Below are 13,941 nucleotides of genomic sequence, written 5' to 3'. Positions count from 1 at the left end.
CAACCTAAGCAAAGGCACGAGCAGGCTGACCTGTTCCATCACACCCAGTCCGGCTTGAGGAGTCCCATTTGGTTCCAGCTGTGAAGCTCAAGTTCTTCCCCATAAGCCAGAACTGCCCAGGGCTTGCTGGAGCCACCAAGGGAGCCTGGCACTGAGCTGCCCCTGGGCCAAGGGTCTCCCCTGGTAGGGCACAGGGTGACCCCAACATACTCACAACTTCTGCCCCAGAGAGGCTATTTGAGAAAGGGAATGGGAATCCAGCAGTGTTACAGCAGGAGTTAGGAACAAGTGAGCTGCTGGAGACGGGGAGGAGGTCAGAGACCACTTCAACACTCTCCCAGCTCCCTTTAGAGTAGTATTTTCCTTCAAACCCATTGGGTTTACAGCTGTGAGCAACCTGGTCCAGTGGCAGGTGTCCCTGCCCATGGCAGGGGGGGTGGCACCAGATGTTCTTTAAGGTCCCTTCCAACCCAAACCATTCTATGGTAATTTTTTTTTTTCTTAAAATCCATAGAATTCATGAAACCAGGCTGCTCCCAGGGCAGGCAGCTTGCTACAAGGGGGCCACGAGGCACCTTGCAAGCACCATGCTGCATCCTGGACCTCACGGGACTGGTCAGCCGAGAGCACCAGTGGGGCCAGAGCTGAGCCAGCAGCTGGCCCCAAATCTGTCTCCCATTTTGATGCTTTTCTCCCACACTGTCCTTATTCCCAAATCCTATTAAAGGATTAGAACTGCGTGTTCACTAAAGATCACAGGGACTTTGAGCCAGCAGACGAGTCAGATAACAAGATAATTACAAATCCCGCAGGACATCCGGAGACCAAAAAAAAAAAAATCATTAAAATAATGGCACGGATGAAACTTCCCAGGCGTTAAGTGGAATCACACAGAAGCAGCACCTGAGTCAGCTCTCCAAAGCTCCCTTTTATCTTAAGGTCAGAGCATGCTTCTTTTCAACTCTCCCCTTAATTTAACAGCGCTACCTCCAGAAACAGCCAGTGCCCGGTGCCCCGTTACTTGGGCACAGAGGGCGAGCTGTCCCCTTTACATCCTCCCTGGGGATGACTGTTACACTGGGGGTGGTGGAAGCCAAGATTCTGGGCTGTGCTGCTCGGGGGTGTTGGTGGAAAAATCAAGGCTGGGGAGTGCTGCCAGCAGCGAGGCTTACCTGGGGGCTCCGTGGGGCAGGGCTGCAGGTCGCAGGTCTGTTTGCCCACTGGCTTCACCAGCGGGTCACAGCCCCGGACAATGTCCTTCCCTTGGTAGCACTTCACATCCCGCATTCTCACACCGATGCCACAGGTTTTTGTGCACTGGGAAACAGAGAGAGGGGGGTGAGGCAAGACCCCCTGTTGTGGGGGTCTGTGCTAAGCCAGAACCTGCTGAAAAAGTAAAAATAAAAAAGTGCTCGCTGGAGATGTCAGGGCAGGGGGTAAACTCTTCCCCTGGCTGAATGCCATGTCTCAGCCCTGCGCTGCTGGCTTCTTGCTCCATCTTTGCTGCCAGCACCATCAGCTGCCTGCAGAAGCCTCTGCCTGGGGATACACGGCTGTGCTCCCATCCCCTGGCACCGCGATGCTCCCTCCTCTCACTGCCCGTTGCAACAGGCCACCAAGGAGCCAGCCTGGTCCATGGGCTGCTCCGGGACACCAGGGTGGCTACAGCCACCCCGAGGCCACGGGACCCCTCAGCAGCACCCGGCACAGGGCTGCAGAGCTGGCGTCTCTGTGCATCACGCTGCGGTTTGCAGAGCTGCTCCTGGGCCTGGCACTCGCTGCCCGCTGCCCTGTGGATGCCTCGCCAGGCTGGGATTACAGCAGGGCTGCAATGATGGTTTGCAAGACTAAACAAAACAAGGCGCCTGGAGCACGGACGAGGAAAGCCACGTTAGGGAGGGCTCGCAGGGAGCCAGCCACAGCCCTTCACAACTCCTCGCCCACACGTGCTGGGCTTGGCCCCATGGCCACTGAACCCCGGCTACCTTTGCAGAATATACGGGGCGCTGGGGAAAACTGTGCTGCCCACGCTGCATCCCCAGGGCAGCCACACCGTGGGCTCTGTGCACTCCCCAGCCACAGTGCCACCAGCAGCTCCAGGGAAAAAGAAGAAAGGGAAAGAGAAAAAAAAGAAAGAGAGCAGAGGAAAAAAGGAAGAAAAGCGAGCAGGGGAAGAAAAGAAAGTGGAGAAAAAGGAAGAAAAAAAACAGACCTCAAACACCTCCTCTCCTTTGCGCTCTCCCTGAGCACAGCCAGTCCCAACCACAGCATGGCAGGGTGGGCTCTCTGCCCCCAGCTGCCAGTGCTACAAAAGGGTCCCCCCAGCTGCTCTGTCCTGCAGAGATTTGCCCACCTCCTTGGGTATTTTGCAGGCAGTGCGAGCCTTGGCATGGGAGGACGGGGCACCACACACTGAGGGCAAGTGCATCTTGATGGAAGGACATTTTCCCCCCACCCTGGTCCCACGGATCCCCCCCGCTGCCCTCAGCTCCCTGCCCCCTCACCTCCGACCAGGGGGTTGTGTACCACTTGAAGCACGGCCGCTCAAAGCACGTCGTCTCCTCCACAGGCTTCTTGGCGACGTCGCAGTCAGCAGGGTTGCGAGTCTTGATCTTGCCATTGACGATCTCCAGACAGAGCACGATCCTCTTCTTCACGCCCCGGCCGCACGTGGTGTTACACTGTGGGGTGCGCACGGGGCTGGCTGAGACCCACACCCCCCAGCCCGACCCACTGCGGCGCATCCCTCCTCCATCGCCCCCCAAAACCAAGCCCCCACTCCAAGCACCCCCCAGCCCCGTGGGGGCTGCACTTACCCGCTCCCAGTCCTGCGCCAGCCAGTGCGAGGGGCAGTTCTTGTCCCCGCAGGGATGGATGGCCAGTGGCTTCGTCTCCAGGTTGCACTGCGACTCCGGCACCACCCGCCCGTCGCTGGTTTTGCAGTACACGTGCCGGATCATCCTGCCCTGCCCGCAGCCGCCGCTGCACTGAAACCGCAGCGGGCACGGCACGCGGTCAGCAGCAGGGAAGGCAGCGTGGCTCCATCCTCATCCCCACAGCAGGGACAGAGATGCATCCATGGGGCTCGGCCGCCTCCCCAGCCCCACCTTCCCCAAATCGTGGGGGGATTACTGGGGCTCAGCTTAAAAAAGCCTCAGGGAAGCTCAGCGCAGCCCCACCATAGCCGACATATCCCACACCCCATCACACTGGTGCTGAGCAAAACTCAGCATCCCTCAGGCCAGGCAGGAGGGGAAGCATCACAAGCAGGGAACCCCCTGAGGTGGCCCTCAAAGAGGTCAAGGCAAAGAGGACCAAGCAAGTGGCTGCAAATATCCCCCCCCACCACTGCAAAGAGCCAGGCAGGCACTGCCCCCAGCGCCAGCGGAGGCAGCCAGTGCTCCCCGGCTCTTTAGCGGGCGCTCCTGCAGGGATGCACGGTGTTTCACAGCACCGCTGCTGCCATGGAAACCACTTATTTTTAGCTGATGCTAATGGATCAAAACCTGGGTAAAAATAGCTTGGGATGGAGGGGATCGCTGTAGAATAATTGTGCAGGGGTGGGGGAGAGTGAGGAAGAGAGGGGGGCAAAGGTGGGAGGGAAAAAAGGTGAGGGGAAAAGCAACGAAAAAAGGTAGGGGAAGGAAAAAAAAAAAGTTCGTTTTCTGGGCACAGAGGATCAGCACTGTCAAGGTATGCTGAGTAGCAGACAGACCAGGGGATTTTGGCACACGCTATGGCCCTCAGCCAGATCTCTTGGGGGTTTAACCTCTCCTGCACCCCGTCCTCAGGAGGCAGGAGCCCCCAGAGGACCTACGAGGAACCTGTGGGACCCACCGGGAGGCTGGATCAGCCACGGGCACAGAGCCAGGGTGACAGCACTGGTGACAAGTCTGAGTGGAGGTGACACAGGGACTGGGAGAGCCGATGTGGCTGGTTTGGAGGGCAGCTCAGGGCACAGGCTGCCCGTAGGACTGGGTGAGCTGGGAGCTGCCAGGGAGGACAAACCCAACCCCAAAACTCCCAGAGCTGGACACACAAGCAAGCCTGCAAAAGGGGGCCAGCTGCAACAGGTCACCAAGGCCACTTGGCCAGCCACTCCAGGGTCTCACCGGTCCCCAGTCAGAGACGGTCCACTGCCGGTCGCAGGGTGGCCCAGTGCAGTTCTTCTCGGCCAGGGGCCGGGCACTGGCATCACACAGCTTCTCGTCCTCTGAGCAGCGAATGTCCCGTGTCACCACACTCCGTTCTCCGCACCGGGCTGAGCACTGCCGGGAGGGGATGGGGATGGTGTCAGCAGCGGCTCCTGCCATGCTGGGAGCTGCTGTGTTGGGGTTTTGGGGTTCTTTTTTCTCCTTTGTTTGTTGTTGGGCTTTTTAATATTTTTAATATGAAACTCTAAAAGCACGCACTGAAAATGCATAGATGACTTTCTGTAGAACAACCGGTAGCAAAGCTGCCCCTCTTCCCCAGAATCCCTCAACAGCTCCAGCAGTTAAGGTACAAGAGGGCTGTATCCTGCCTGTGTGCTGTGCAAGCCTTCTGCAGGGGTGATGCCAGAAGGTGGAAACCCAAGGCACCGAACCACCTGATCAGAGCTGAAAAGTTTTAGCTGTCACTTAGAGACAGGGTGAGATCTCCCTCGCCTCCTTCCCAGGAACAGCCAGCTCCTTTCTGCCTCTTTGGAGAATGTTTTCCCCAAACAGCACAACTGAGATTTTTATGCTGTGGATAAATTTGGCACCGCGCAGCCACCAGTGACATTATTTAGAACTGGATTTGAGTTACTACAGTCTCACATACACATATTTGCTCCATGCATAACGTAAAGCAGGGAAAAGTGTCAACAGCACAGTGCTCCGACACACCGTGCCGATATGTTAATCCTCAGATCCCTGAAATACGCTTTTTTTTTTTTTTTATGCTTATTTCCCCAGCCAACTTGGCACCCTACTTCAGATGGGATCCAAATGAGATTAGCTTTGCTGCTGGCTAAGAACAAACTACTCCAGGACTGTCTCAAGCAATCTGTCCCTGACACATGCTGGAGGGGAATATAGATGTCTGTAAAATAAGCTACTCCGGTCAAAATCATGCACCAGCGTGTGTGCATGGAGCAACTCTCTACCCAGCTGGGGAAGTCAAAACATCCTGCAACACCAGGGAACGCACCAGCCCCTCCATCGGCACACCCCAGCTGGCAGAAGAAAGGAGATGTTGAAAGTGTGACCGAGAAGCGTTTTAGGAGCCTCCCAGGAGGAAAAAGTGTGATCCCTCGTGGGGTAAACCGTGGGGCAGGTTTGCACCCACAAAGAGCTTGGCCCAGAGCTCTGTCTGCTTTTGCTTAGAAGGGGTCTGGGCTTGATACGGGAGCAGGAACGATGCTCCCCTGCAAAGCCTGCTGGCTCCAGGGCACAGCCGCCCTGCTGGGGGCTGGTGGTGGCACCCGGGCAAGACGGACACAGACCCAAAATCTCCCTCTCCCCAGGCACACCTGCTTCCCGAAGATATTGAAGAGGCCGGGCTGTTTCCTAGCAATGCATGGGGACACAGCTACACCAGCTGCGTTACACCCATTCGTGTGGCCATGCTGGGTCCCCCTGTCCCTGCACCACGAGCTCCAATGGGCGCAATGCCAGGGGACCTGCTCCCCAGCCACCCCAGCTCGGAGACTGGCCCCAGCTCTCCAAGAGGCACCGGTTTGGTCATTCCATGGGTTTGTGTTTGCAAGGGACTGCTGGAGTGCTGGCAGTGCCTGGAAATGAGTTCAGGGGCACAAAGCATTTCACGGGTTTTCCCCAAGCAAACCAATGAGCTAAACCAGGCACTGCGCTGCACCACCCCAAACCATCTCCCAGCTGCTTTAGGGATCTGCTTAAGGCACAGCGAGGAAAAGGTTTAATCCTCCATGTGGTGCAGAGAAATTGGAGGTGAGGAAGGGAAGCTTATAGGAATGTAACTCGCACGTTGGTTAGTATCATAGTTAGTTAGTAGAGGGTATCACAGGTAGGTTACCCTCCCTGGTGCCTTGCAGGTTGAAGAAGCTGCCGGGGAAGCAGTGGTGGGAGGATCTGAGCCTCAGGCTCCTGCTGCATCCCAGTGGGCAATGCCAGCACCTTACACGCTGTCAAGGACCCCATGAGTGACCGGTGGCAGTGGCCTCCCCATCCTGGAGGGGACCCAGGGCTTCATTTTAGGGGAAAAACATTACTGATGCACATCGGTCCACATGCAATGACTGCAGCCAGTGTTCTAAAAGGTGGGGTCTCTGACAGCTACAGATGAGTTTAAATCAGAAAAGGAAGAGAGAAGCGCAGGCACACGTGCTCGCCCCCAGGGCTGCCAGGCCAGCCGCCCCCCAGCACTGACCTCAGACCACTCTGACATCTCCCACTGGGGCCCGCAGGCTGGGTTCTTGCAGACCTTGCGCTCGTCTGGCCGGGTGATGTCAGCGGACTCACAGAGGTCGCTGTAGACGGAGCTGTCGAATCCTGGAGAGATCATCTTCCAGCAGCGAACGATGCGGAACTGGTAGCCCTCCCCACAAGTGCGGGAGCACTCGCTCCAGCTGCTCGTCTCCCACCTGTGGAGGCAAGAGAGGCTGTCACGCTGGGCATGGCTGGACCAGGGCCGGAGCATCCCATGGGAAAACCCTGCCTGCTCTTGACTGGAGGGAGATGGCTGCAACAGGAATGAGCAGCAGTCAGGCTGCCAGCATGGGAGAGGCTCTCCCACAGGATGGGATCTATTAACGTACAGTGGTTTCACCCAGCAGACCTGAGCTCATGCCCACAGTGGCAGATGCTAAAACCAGATTGCTGAGCAGAAGGAGGTGCCGGCACGGTGAGACAGGTACCGGTGCCATCGCTGCTGTTTGTACACTCCCCGGCTGCGACCCAGCATGTGCCAGCACATGCTTTTTGCCCACGTCTGACCTCTCATTTTTGCCTGATCAGCTAAAGTACAGGGAGGGCACAACCATCCATCACCCTGCAAATCCCAGCAATAGTGTCACACAAAGCTGTCTGAGCCCCGGTGGAACAGGCAGTCCTGTACCACCATCAGTAATGCTGCTAATGTCACATGATGGGCTGAAGGGGCTGGGATCTGCTCCGAGACACTGCCTGCACCTTACTGTCCCCTGCCACCACTGTCCCAACATCAGAAGACGGAAGCAGCTTGTAAGTCGAAGGAAAAAGATGTAAAAAGTAAAGATTTTTTACAGTACAGTAACATTATAGCAATTCTGAATTAGAGGATAAGCTAAAAATGTAAAAATCTAAATGGATCAGAATTACACAGCTCCTCTGGGCATGGGGCTGCCCCCTGTAGCCCCCAGGGCCACCTGCTGCTGCCACTCTCTGAGCCACAGAGCCACGTCCCCGGGTGGCAGGCTGGCCTTGCACCCCACATAGGGAGACGTCACACATTGAGAGGTGCCACCTAAATTCAGAAGGGAGATGAAGCCAAGGCCTTTCCCATCGAGATCACGCAAAATTCTCTTAGCACTTTGTGCTGGAAAGGCATCGCCAGCCCTAGCAGCACCCTGTCTGCCTCAGTGCCAGTGAAGGTGCCCGGCTGCCCTGTTGGAGCTCCCGGCAGCTCCTCGGTTTCCCCACCACCGAGCTGCAACCGCCGGTAAATCACAGAGCAGCTCTTCTTTCTCGCAGCGCAAGCCCACGGAGCTGGAACAGCACAGCTATAAGGAGGGGTGGCTTTATAAAAGACCCATGGCATAATCTAAGCATGAAGAGAGCCCTAATGCCTGTACTAAAAAATTACCAATTTAATGCAAATAGAGATTAAAGTCCCCATGGTGTCTACAGGGCATGTTCCCAGCAGCAGCACCATCCACCTCCCCACGCTTTTCTTGCCTCAGCTGCAGCCTGCCCTGGCTTTCAGCCTTAATGGGCAAGGTTCAACGAGAGCTTACACTGCAAAGGGCACGTGCTTTCCTCCCCCATCCTCCTTCGCAATTACCCGGGGTGAAAGCAAGCGCTCTCCGGGGACCAGGTACGGCACCTGGTCCCTGGCACCACAGCGGTCTTGCTTTGCACTGTTCACAAGTGACACCATTCCAGGGCATGCACCAGCCAGCCCTTGGTCTGACACCATCAGAGTCCTTCTCCCTCCCACAGCCACCGCTCTGTCCTGCCATCAATGCCGTTCCTCGCAAACCTTCCAACAAGCACACCCCAGGTTACAAGCCAGCAGGAAGGTGCCCCGAGCCGTGCCGCCTGGCTCTGGGCTACACACACTTCTTGGACAAAAAGCCACATCAGGAGAACCTTCTGAAGGACTTCCAGCACAGGTTCCCTTCTGCACCAGTTCCTGCCCCGATACAAGCAAACCTCAGCAGTGCTGAGGCTGCTGAAGGGACCAGAGGGCTGGATCCTCAGCACAGTTTGCAAGCCCGGCCCCTCCACCCAACTCAGACACATGTGCCACCGCACGCCGTCCAGGGCAGGACCCTGCCTGCATTGGTAGAGCCGGACTTTATGGGAGCCCCAGGTGTAAATTCCACCAAGACTTAGGGAAGTTTTAACCTGGCAGCTTGAGCTAAAGCACTCAGGAGGAGAGTCTTGCTGTGTCACAGTGCAGCCCAGGCAGAAGCTGCCCCCAACCCCCCCAAAACCCCACTGACCCCCTCCCTCAAATACATCCAAGGCAGAGAAAGCACGGAGCCCCCCAGGAGCGCCCTGTCGAGGTAGTACCTTGGCTGGCACTCTCTCCCAGCACAGAACTCATGGATGGGCTCGGGACGGGTCATGGCATCACAGTACGTATCATCCACTTCGATCCCATCATAGCGAACACACATAGCATATGTGGACATCACTCCTAGTTTCAAAGAGAATACATACATACAACAGAGGATGCTTGGTGATTTTGACATCCAAAATCTTTTTTCTTTTTTTTTTTTTAGCTGCATTTTCCGAAACTTCCTCCCAATGGAAAGCAGCAAAGCCAGACTCCCTAGCCCGCAGGATGGATGCTGCTGGGAGGGGAAGACCACGGTGGCCACCCAGCCAACATGGGCAGTGCAGTCAAGTTTGGTCGACTCCGAAGGCGGGCATGACCACCCCTGCCAGGGCTTGCCACCAAGATCAATATATGACTAACAGGTTTTTATAAGAAATGCTTGGGGCAATGAGTCTGTTCAGCAGCTCCCTCCACAGCCATCAGCTCCCCCCGTGCCACACTCGTGGGGGAAGACGACAGAAAATGGTCCCCAACCCCCTCCATCCACCCATTCTCTATGCAGGACATCCCGTTTGTGCCCAGGGGTCCCCCAGGTGCACCCAGCACTCCGGGCCACGGAAGGGCTCCCAAGGCCTTTGCAAGGAGGCACCTGCCCCCCCCCACCCCCCCACCAAAAGCGCAGGCAGCCAGTGTCGTCAGACCAAGACCTTTTCCCCCGCAGCCTGCTGTGCCAGAGTAAATGTTGTGAAGTCCATTCTGGGACCTGGCTGGGGACCAGGAGGCTGCTCTGGCTACAGGTAACAAGAATTGCAGCTCTCAGGAACATATGGTTTACATGAAACTAAAAAAAGATCTACAGCTCTTGACATGCTATTGCTTCTCTGCGATATGTCATTAAGAAAAGGCAATGAGAAAGGAGAAATTTAAGTAAAACCTCTCTCCGTTAGCTGCAAACCAGGGCAGAGCACCCTGGCCCGGTCAAGGGGGATATTTGTTCAGAGGGGATCAAAGAAATCAAAAATGTCCCAGAACATGCAGCTGACGAATTCCTGGGCAAACGGATGGATGGGAAGCTCCTGCTGCCAGCACGCTGCGGGCATGTGTCTGCTGGACAAGAACAAATGCTTAAAAAAAAAATAAATCCTTGCATCTGCTCTTTTAAGAGATGTCCCTTAGATTGCAATCTCCTCTCTCTCCCTTTTTCCTTCTTTCTAATTCCAGAAGGACCACAGGATCTGGATTATTTCAGGGCCGGTGTCACTGGGGAGCGGTGCAGGCGAGTGCACAACCCACACGTGCATCATCCCCAGCGATGGGCTCGCAGGGGCCAGGACCCCCTAACCAAGGGATAAAGGAGAGAGATCAGGTGGCTTGCAGCTTTTCAGGGGGCAAAAAGAAGGAATTTAAGCAAAAAGAATACAGGCTTAGTTTTGATATCCCTGGCATCTATGTCATCATTCCAGATTTACACCCTCACAGCGGAGATCAGGCTCCAGGGTAGAAGGAGTGGGAGAAACAAAACAAAAAAATTAAAAACCCAAATGCTATTTTGTTTCCTGCCAGAGCTGAACAATCTTCAAAATTTCACTCTGTGGGGAGGCAGCTGAGCTTTTCAAACCCCTCTGAACAGTCAAAAAGGGGAAGAGAGAGGGGGAAAAAAAAAAAAAAAAAAAAAAAGGAAAAAAATAAAAGGGGGTGGGTGGGAAAAGAAAGAGGCAATATGCTGAGACTCAGCGCAGGTTTGGGGATCCTGCTGAGCCCCAGTGCATCCCCGCTGGGCTGGGAAGCAAAGGCAATGTTCAGAACTCCCCAAAGGGAGGGTGTTTTGCAGGATGATGGACATGGCAGACACCAACGCCTGGTCCCTGACACACCTGCAAGGTCGGTGGGCTTTGCACACCCTGAGCCCCCAGCTCCTCTCCCTGCCTTTGCACCCGGAGAGAGAAGATTTGGGGTTGTGCTAAACCAGCTCCAGAGATTGCGAGATCCCCTACACATCACCAGGTCCTTCCCATCCCTAACAGACATAAAAGTGACTCACACACCAGGTGATTTCAGCGGTTGTGCAGAATTTGGCTGCTTCTTATAACTACCTGTGGTACATGTAGAGCTGCAGGGTTCATGGGAGGAAAGCTTCCACCTGTACATGTCAGCAGCACTCACACCTTGGCCCTTTCTTAACAACTTCAATCTGTTTCTAGCGATAAGCAAACAAAAAAACAAAAACAAAAAACATAAAAAACAAAACAAAAAAAAAGGCATTTACAAGGCGAGCGGTGACAGGCCATGTCAGACACACACATCTGCCAGCAGGCTGCAGTTCGGTTGGGTTCGGGTTTGGGAGGGGATTTGCTTTGTTTGGCGGTCGGGTTTGGTTTTTCTGATTTTTGGGGGTTTGTTTGTTTGTTTTAATTGGTTTGGTTTGTTTCACAACATACCTGTCCTGAGCCCCAAGTAGAATCCCCAGCCCGGTTAGAGGCAGAGCTTCCACTGTCTAGAAATAGAGAGAATGGGATAAAAATACCCACAAGTAGAAACAGTTCAGAATTTAACAAAAGTTTGCATTTTCTGCTCAAATACACCTGGCCCTTGGCATACAGTGACTAAAGGTGCAGTATCTCCTCCCCTGCATCTCCAGGGCCGGGCACACCGGCTTGTGCTGCTCAAATCTCAGCAGCTCACTCCTTCCGAAAGCCAACACGTGGCACAGATGTTTATAAGCTTGCTTCTCAAAGCACGCTTTGCTTTTAAACACCAAGGCATGCCATTTGCCTACCCTTTTGCCACTCGTTTTGTTTGGGGTTTTTGGTTGGGGGTTTTTTTTGTGCGTTTTATTTTAGCTAGGTAATTTGCATCTCTCATATCCACGCTGTGCTCAAACATATAATGCCATTGGGAAAGGAGTAGCGGAGTCAGCCTGGTGTACCAAAAAGCATTTGTCAAACCAAGAAGAACAGCTTCTCCCAGTTCAGTGCATCCTACGTGCTGTGAGGTTAGAACACACCAGGGATACTGCACCTTTACAACAAAAGGCTTCAATTCTGTTCTCATACCTTTGTTCAAACCCTTGAAACAGCTACACTGAAATAGCGTACAAGGTTGTATCCTGACATCCAGTTGTCTCTGGCCTGGCGAGATATGCAGCTTGTATGATTTCTAGGCAGCAGAAGCTCTGAAGTTGCCTTATTTAGTTGTTCGTAAGAAAAAGTTCAGGTCCAGTCTATCCAATGAACCTTTAAAAGGACACTGTTGAGAATCCAGCCGTTTCCTTTCGGACCCACCCTCCTTCCACCGCCAGCACTGAGCCTCCAGAAGGATTAAAAACAACAACAATCTAATTTTCCCTGTTGATTTTGCCTCTGTCAGTTTGGCAAATGGTTGCTTCCTGCATTTGAAATGGAACTGAAATGAATGTGACTATTTTTTGCGGAAAAATAACAACCTCGGCTCGCTATAAATAGTGCTTTATCTTGCCAAACCAGCTCTGCCTGGGGACCCACATCAGCCCCTGATCCCGGCTCAGCCCCAGCTGCCCTCGGTGTGCTGCCTGCTGCCACCCAGCCAGGAGAGGGCTCACAAGATGACAGTTTTGAATAAAATCCATTAAAACACAGTCAGCATCTGCTTTTTGTACTTCAATTTGCCTGCGAAGTGGGGTATTCCCCAGATCCTCCAGTCTATACCCTGTTCTCTGAGTCTCTGAGGCACCAAAGTAAACACCGAGTTGCCCTGTGACTGGGACTCCTCTCCCTTGAAAGGGGAAAATAACCCTCAAAATAAGCTTTATACCACTTCTGAGGACAGAAAAATCTTTTAACAGCATCCCTTTAATGTATGTGATCCTAAATAAAGAGCTTCTATGTGTAACGAGGTCACAGGGACAAGTTCTTTCCAGATAAATCAGACATTTGGTCATGGGGCAGCATTTAGCTCTCTTATTTCAAGCAAAGACAAAACTGTCATTTTGTTCTCCTCCAAATGCAAACAGTAGCACATTGTCCCACAAAGCTGGTGGGCTTTTCTCTTTTATTTTTCCTCTTTATTATGAGCTTTATGATAAAAGTCAAGGATTTTCTTCCCTGCCTGCACTTTGCTACTGCTTTTCAAGCAAGCAACAGCACCAAAAGTTAGCACCAGCCCCTCACCCCTAGCTGAGGTCTGGGCCGCCCATCTTCCCCAAACAGTCCCTGTCACAAATAATAATCCTAACAAGTGCACACCAACACCACAGATCAACATCCAGAGTCCCTGGGCTGACTTTTCTGTGTTTTATTTCAGTTTTTATTTTTAAGCCAAGAGAGAAACTCATAACTCCTGCTGCAGGACCAGCCCTGGCCACGCACCGCAGCACGGGCATGGGATGTAGGACGAAGGGTGCCTGGACCGGCCCCAGCATGCCAGGGAAGGGTTTGAACTGCTCCGGGAAAGGAAAAGCACTGTTGCATCCCTAGCACAGCACAACAGCCACCCACCCATCCCAGCAGGTCTTGTTCCCCAGAGGGGAAACAGAACACACCACGCTGGTGGCAAGGTGCTCCCATAGCTGGGTAACTCCATCCATGCCAAGAGCTACAACAGTTTAGAAAGAAAGAAATGCCCCACCTCTAACCAACACTAACCAGCCAGTCTGTACATGTAGGACAGAGTCTGCAAAGAGATGATCTTCCCTTGCTTGGTCATTGACAGGGAACGAAAGCGAGCAAAAAGTCATTGTCCATCCTAAACAGAGCCTGGGAAGGATTAGGGAGGTCTCCAGTCCAAGCTCCTACCCAGAACTAGCCGACCCCATAACAGACTGCATCTCACAGGGTCTTGCAAAGTCCAGTTGTCCCCTCCATCTCCAAGGATGGGGATCCCCACCCTGCCCCACGCCCAGGGCAAGAGGTTTCCCCTTGTGCCACGTAGCTGTTTCCTTTAGAGCAGCTTCTGGCTGTCCCCTCCACCTCCCCTCCTCCTGCAGGAACACATCCAGTCCCCAGCGCTCCTCACCTGCCTCCTTCTCCAGCACCCTGCCCATGCCACACCGAGCCCAAATCCACATCCCGAGCCCAAATCCACATCCCGCTGCCAGTATGTGGCAATCCCCAGCGCTCCTCACCTGCCTCCTTCTCCAGCACCCTGCCCATGCCATCCCGCTGCCAAATCCACATCCTGCTGCGCTGGGTGCCAACAGGAGCTGTGATCAGTAACCTGAGCCAGGGCCCCTCACCCACCACCCCTGCCCAGCAGACACAGATT

At 54.1% G+C, this 13,941-nt stretch overlaps 1 protein-coding gene across 8 annotated transcripts in view; it reads right to left on the bottom strand.

Annotated features, from left to right (window-relative positions):
* The window catches only part of ADAMTSL2 (ADAMTS like 2), a 28,504-nt gene that overhangs the window by 1,151 nt on the left and 13,412 nt on the right, over window positions 1–13,941 (bottom strand). For 6 of the 8 annotated variants that reach the window (XM_080402977.1, XM_080402976.1, XM_080402979.1 and 3 more), the window contains 7 exons: window positions 10,797–10,900; window positions 8,715–8,841; window positions 6,370–6,583; window positions 4,113–4,268; window positions 2,817–2,987; window positions 2,505–2,681; window positions 1,173–1,317 (listed from right to left, as the gene is read on the bottom strand). In XM_080402977.1, the coding sequence (XP_080259103.1) occupies window positions 1,173–1,317; window positions 2,505–2,681; window positions 2,817–2,987; window positions 4,113–4,268; window positions 6,370–6,583; window positions 8,715–8,841; window positions 10,797–10,900 (1,094 nt within the window). Of the gene's footprint in view, window positions 1–1,172; window positions 1,318–2,504; window positions 2,682–2,816; window positions 2,988–4,112; window positions 4,269–6,369; window positions 6,584–8,714; window positions 8,842–10,796; window positions 10,901–13,941 lie in introns of those variants that run through there. The other 2 variants (XM_080402981.1, XM_080402980.1) reach the window with 2 other exon arrangements.

This window comes from Falco punctatus, assembly GCF_963210335.1.
Source record: "Falco punctatus genome assembly, chromosome: 9".
NCBI lineage: Eukaryota > Metazoa > Chordata > Aves > Falconiformes > Falconidae > Falco > Falco punctatus.
Note: the sequence above shows the minus strand (reverse complement) of the source record. Positions and strands in the feature narration are given on the sequence as shown.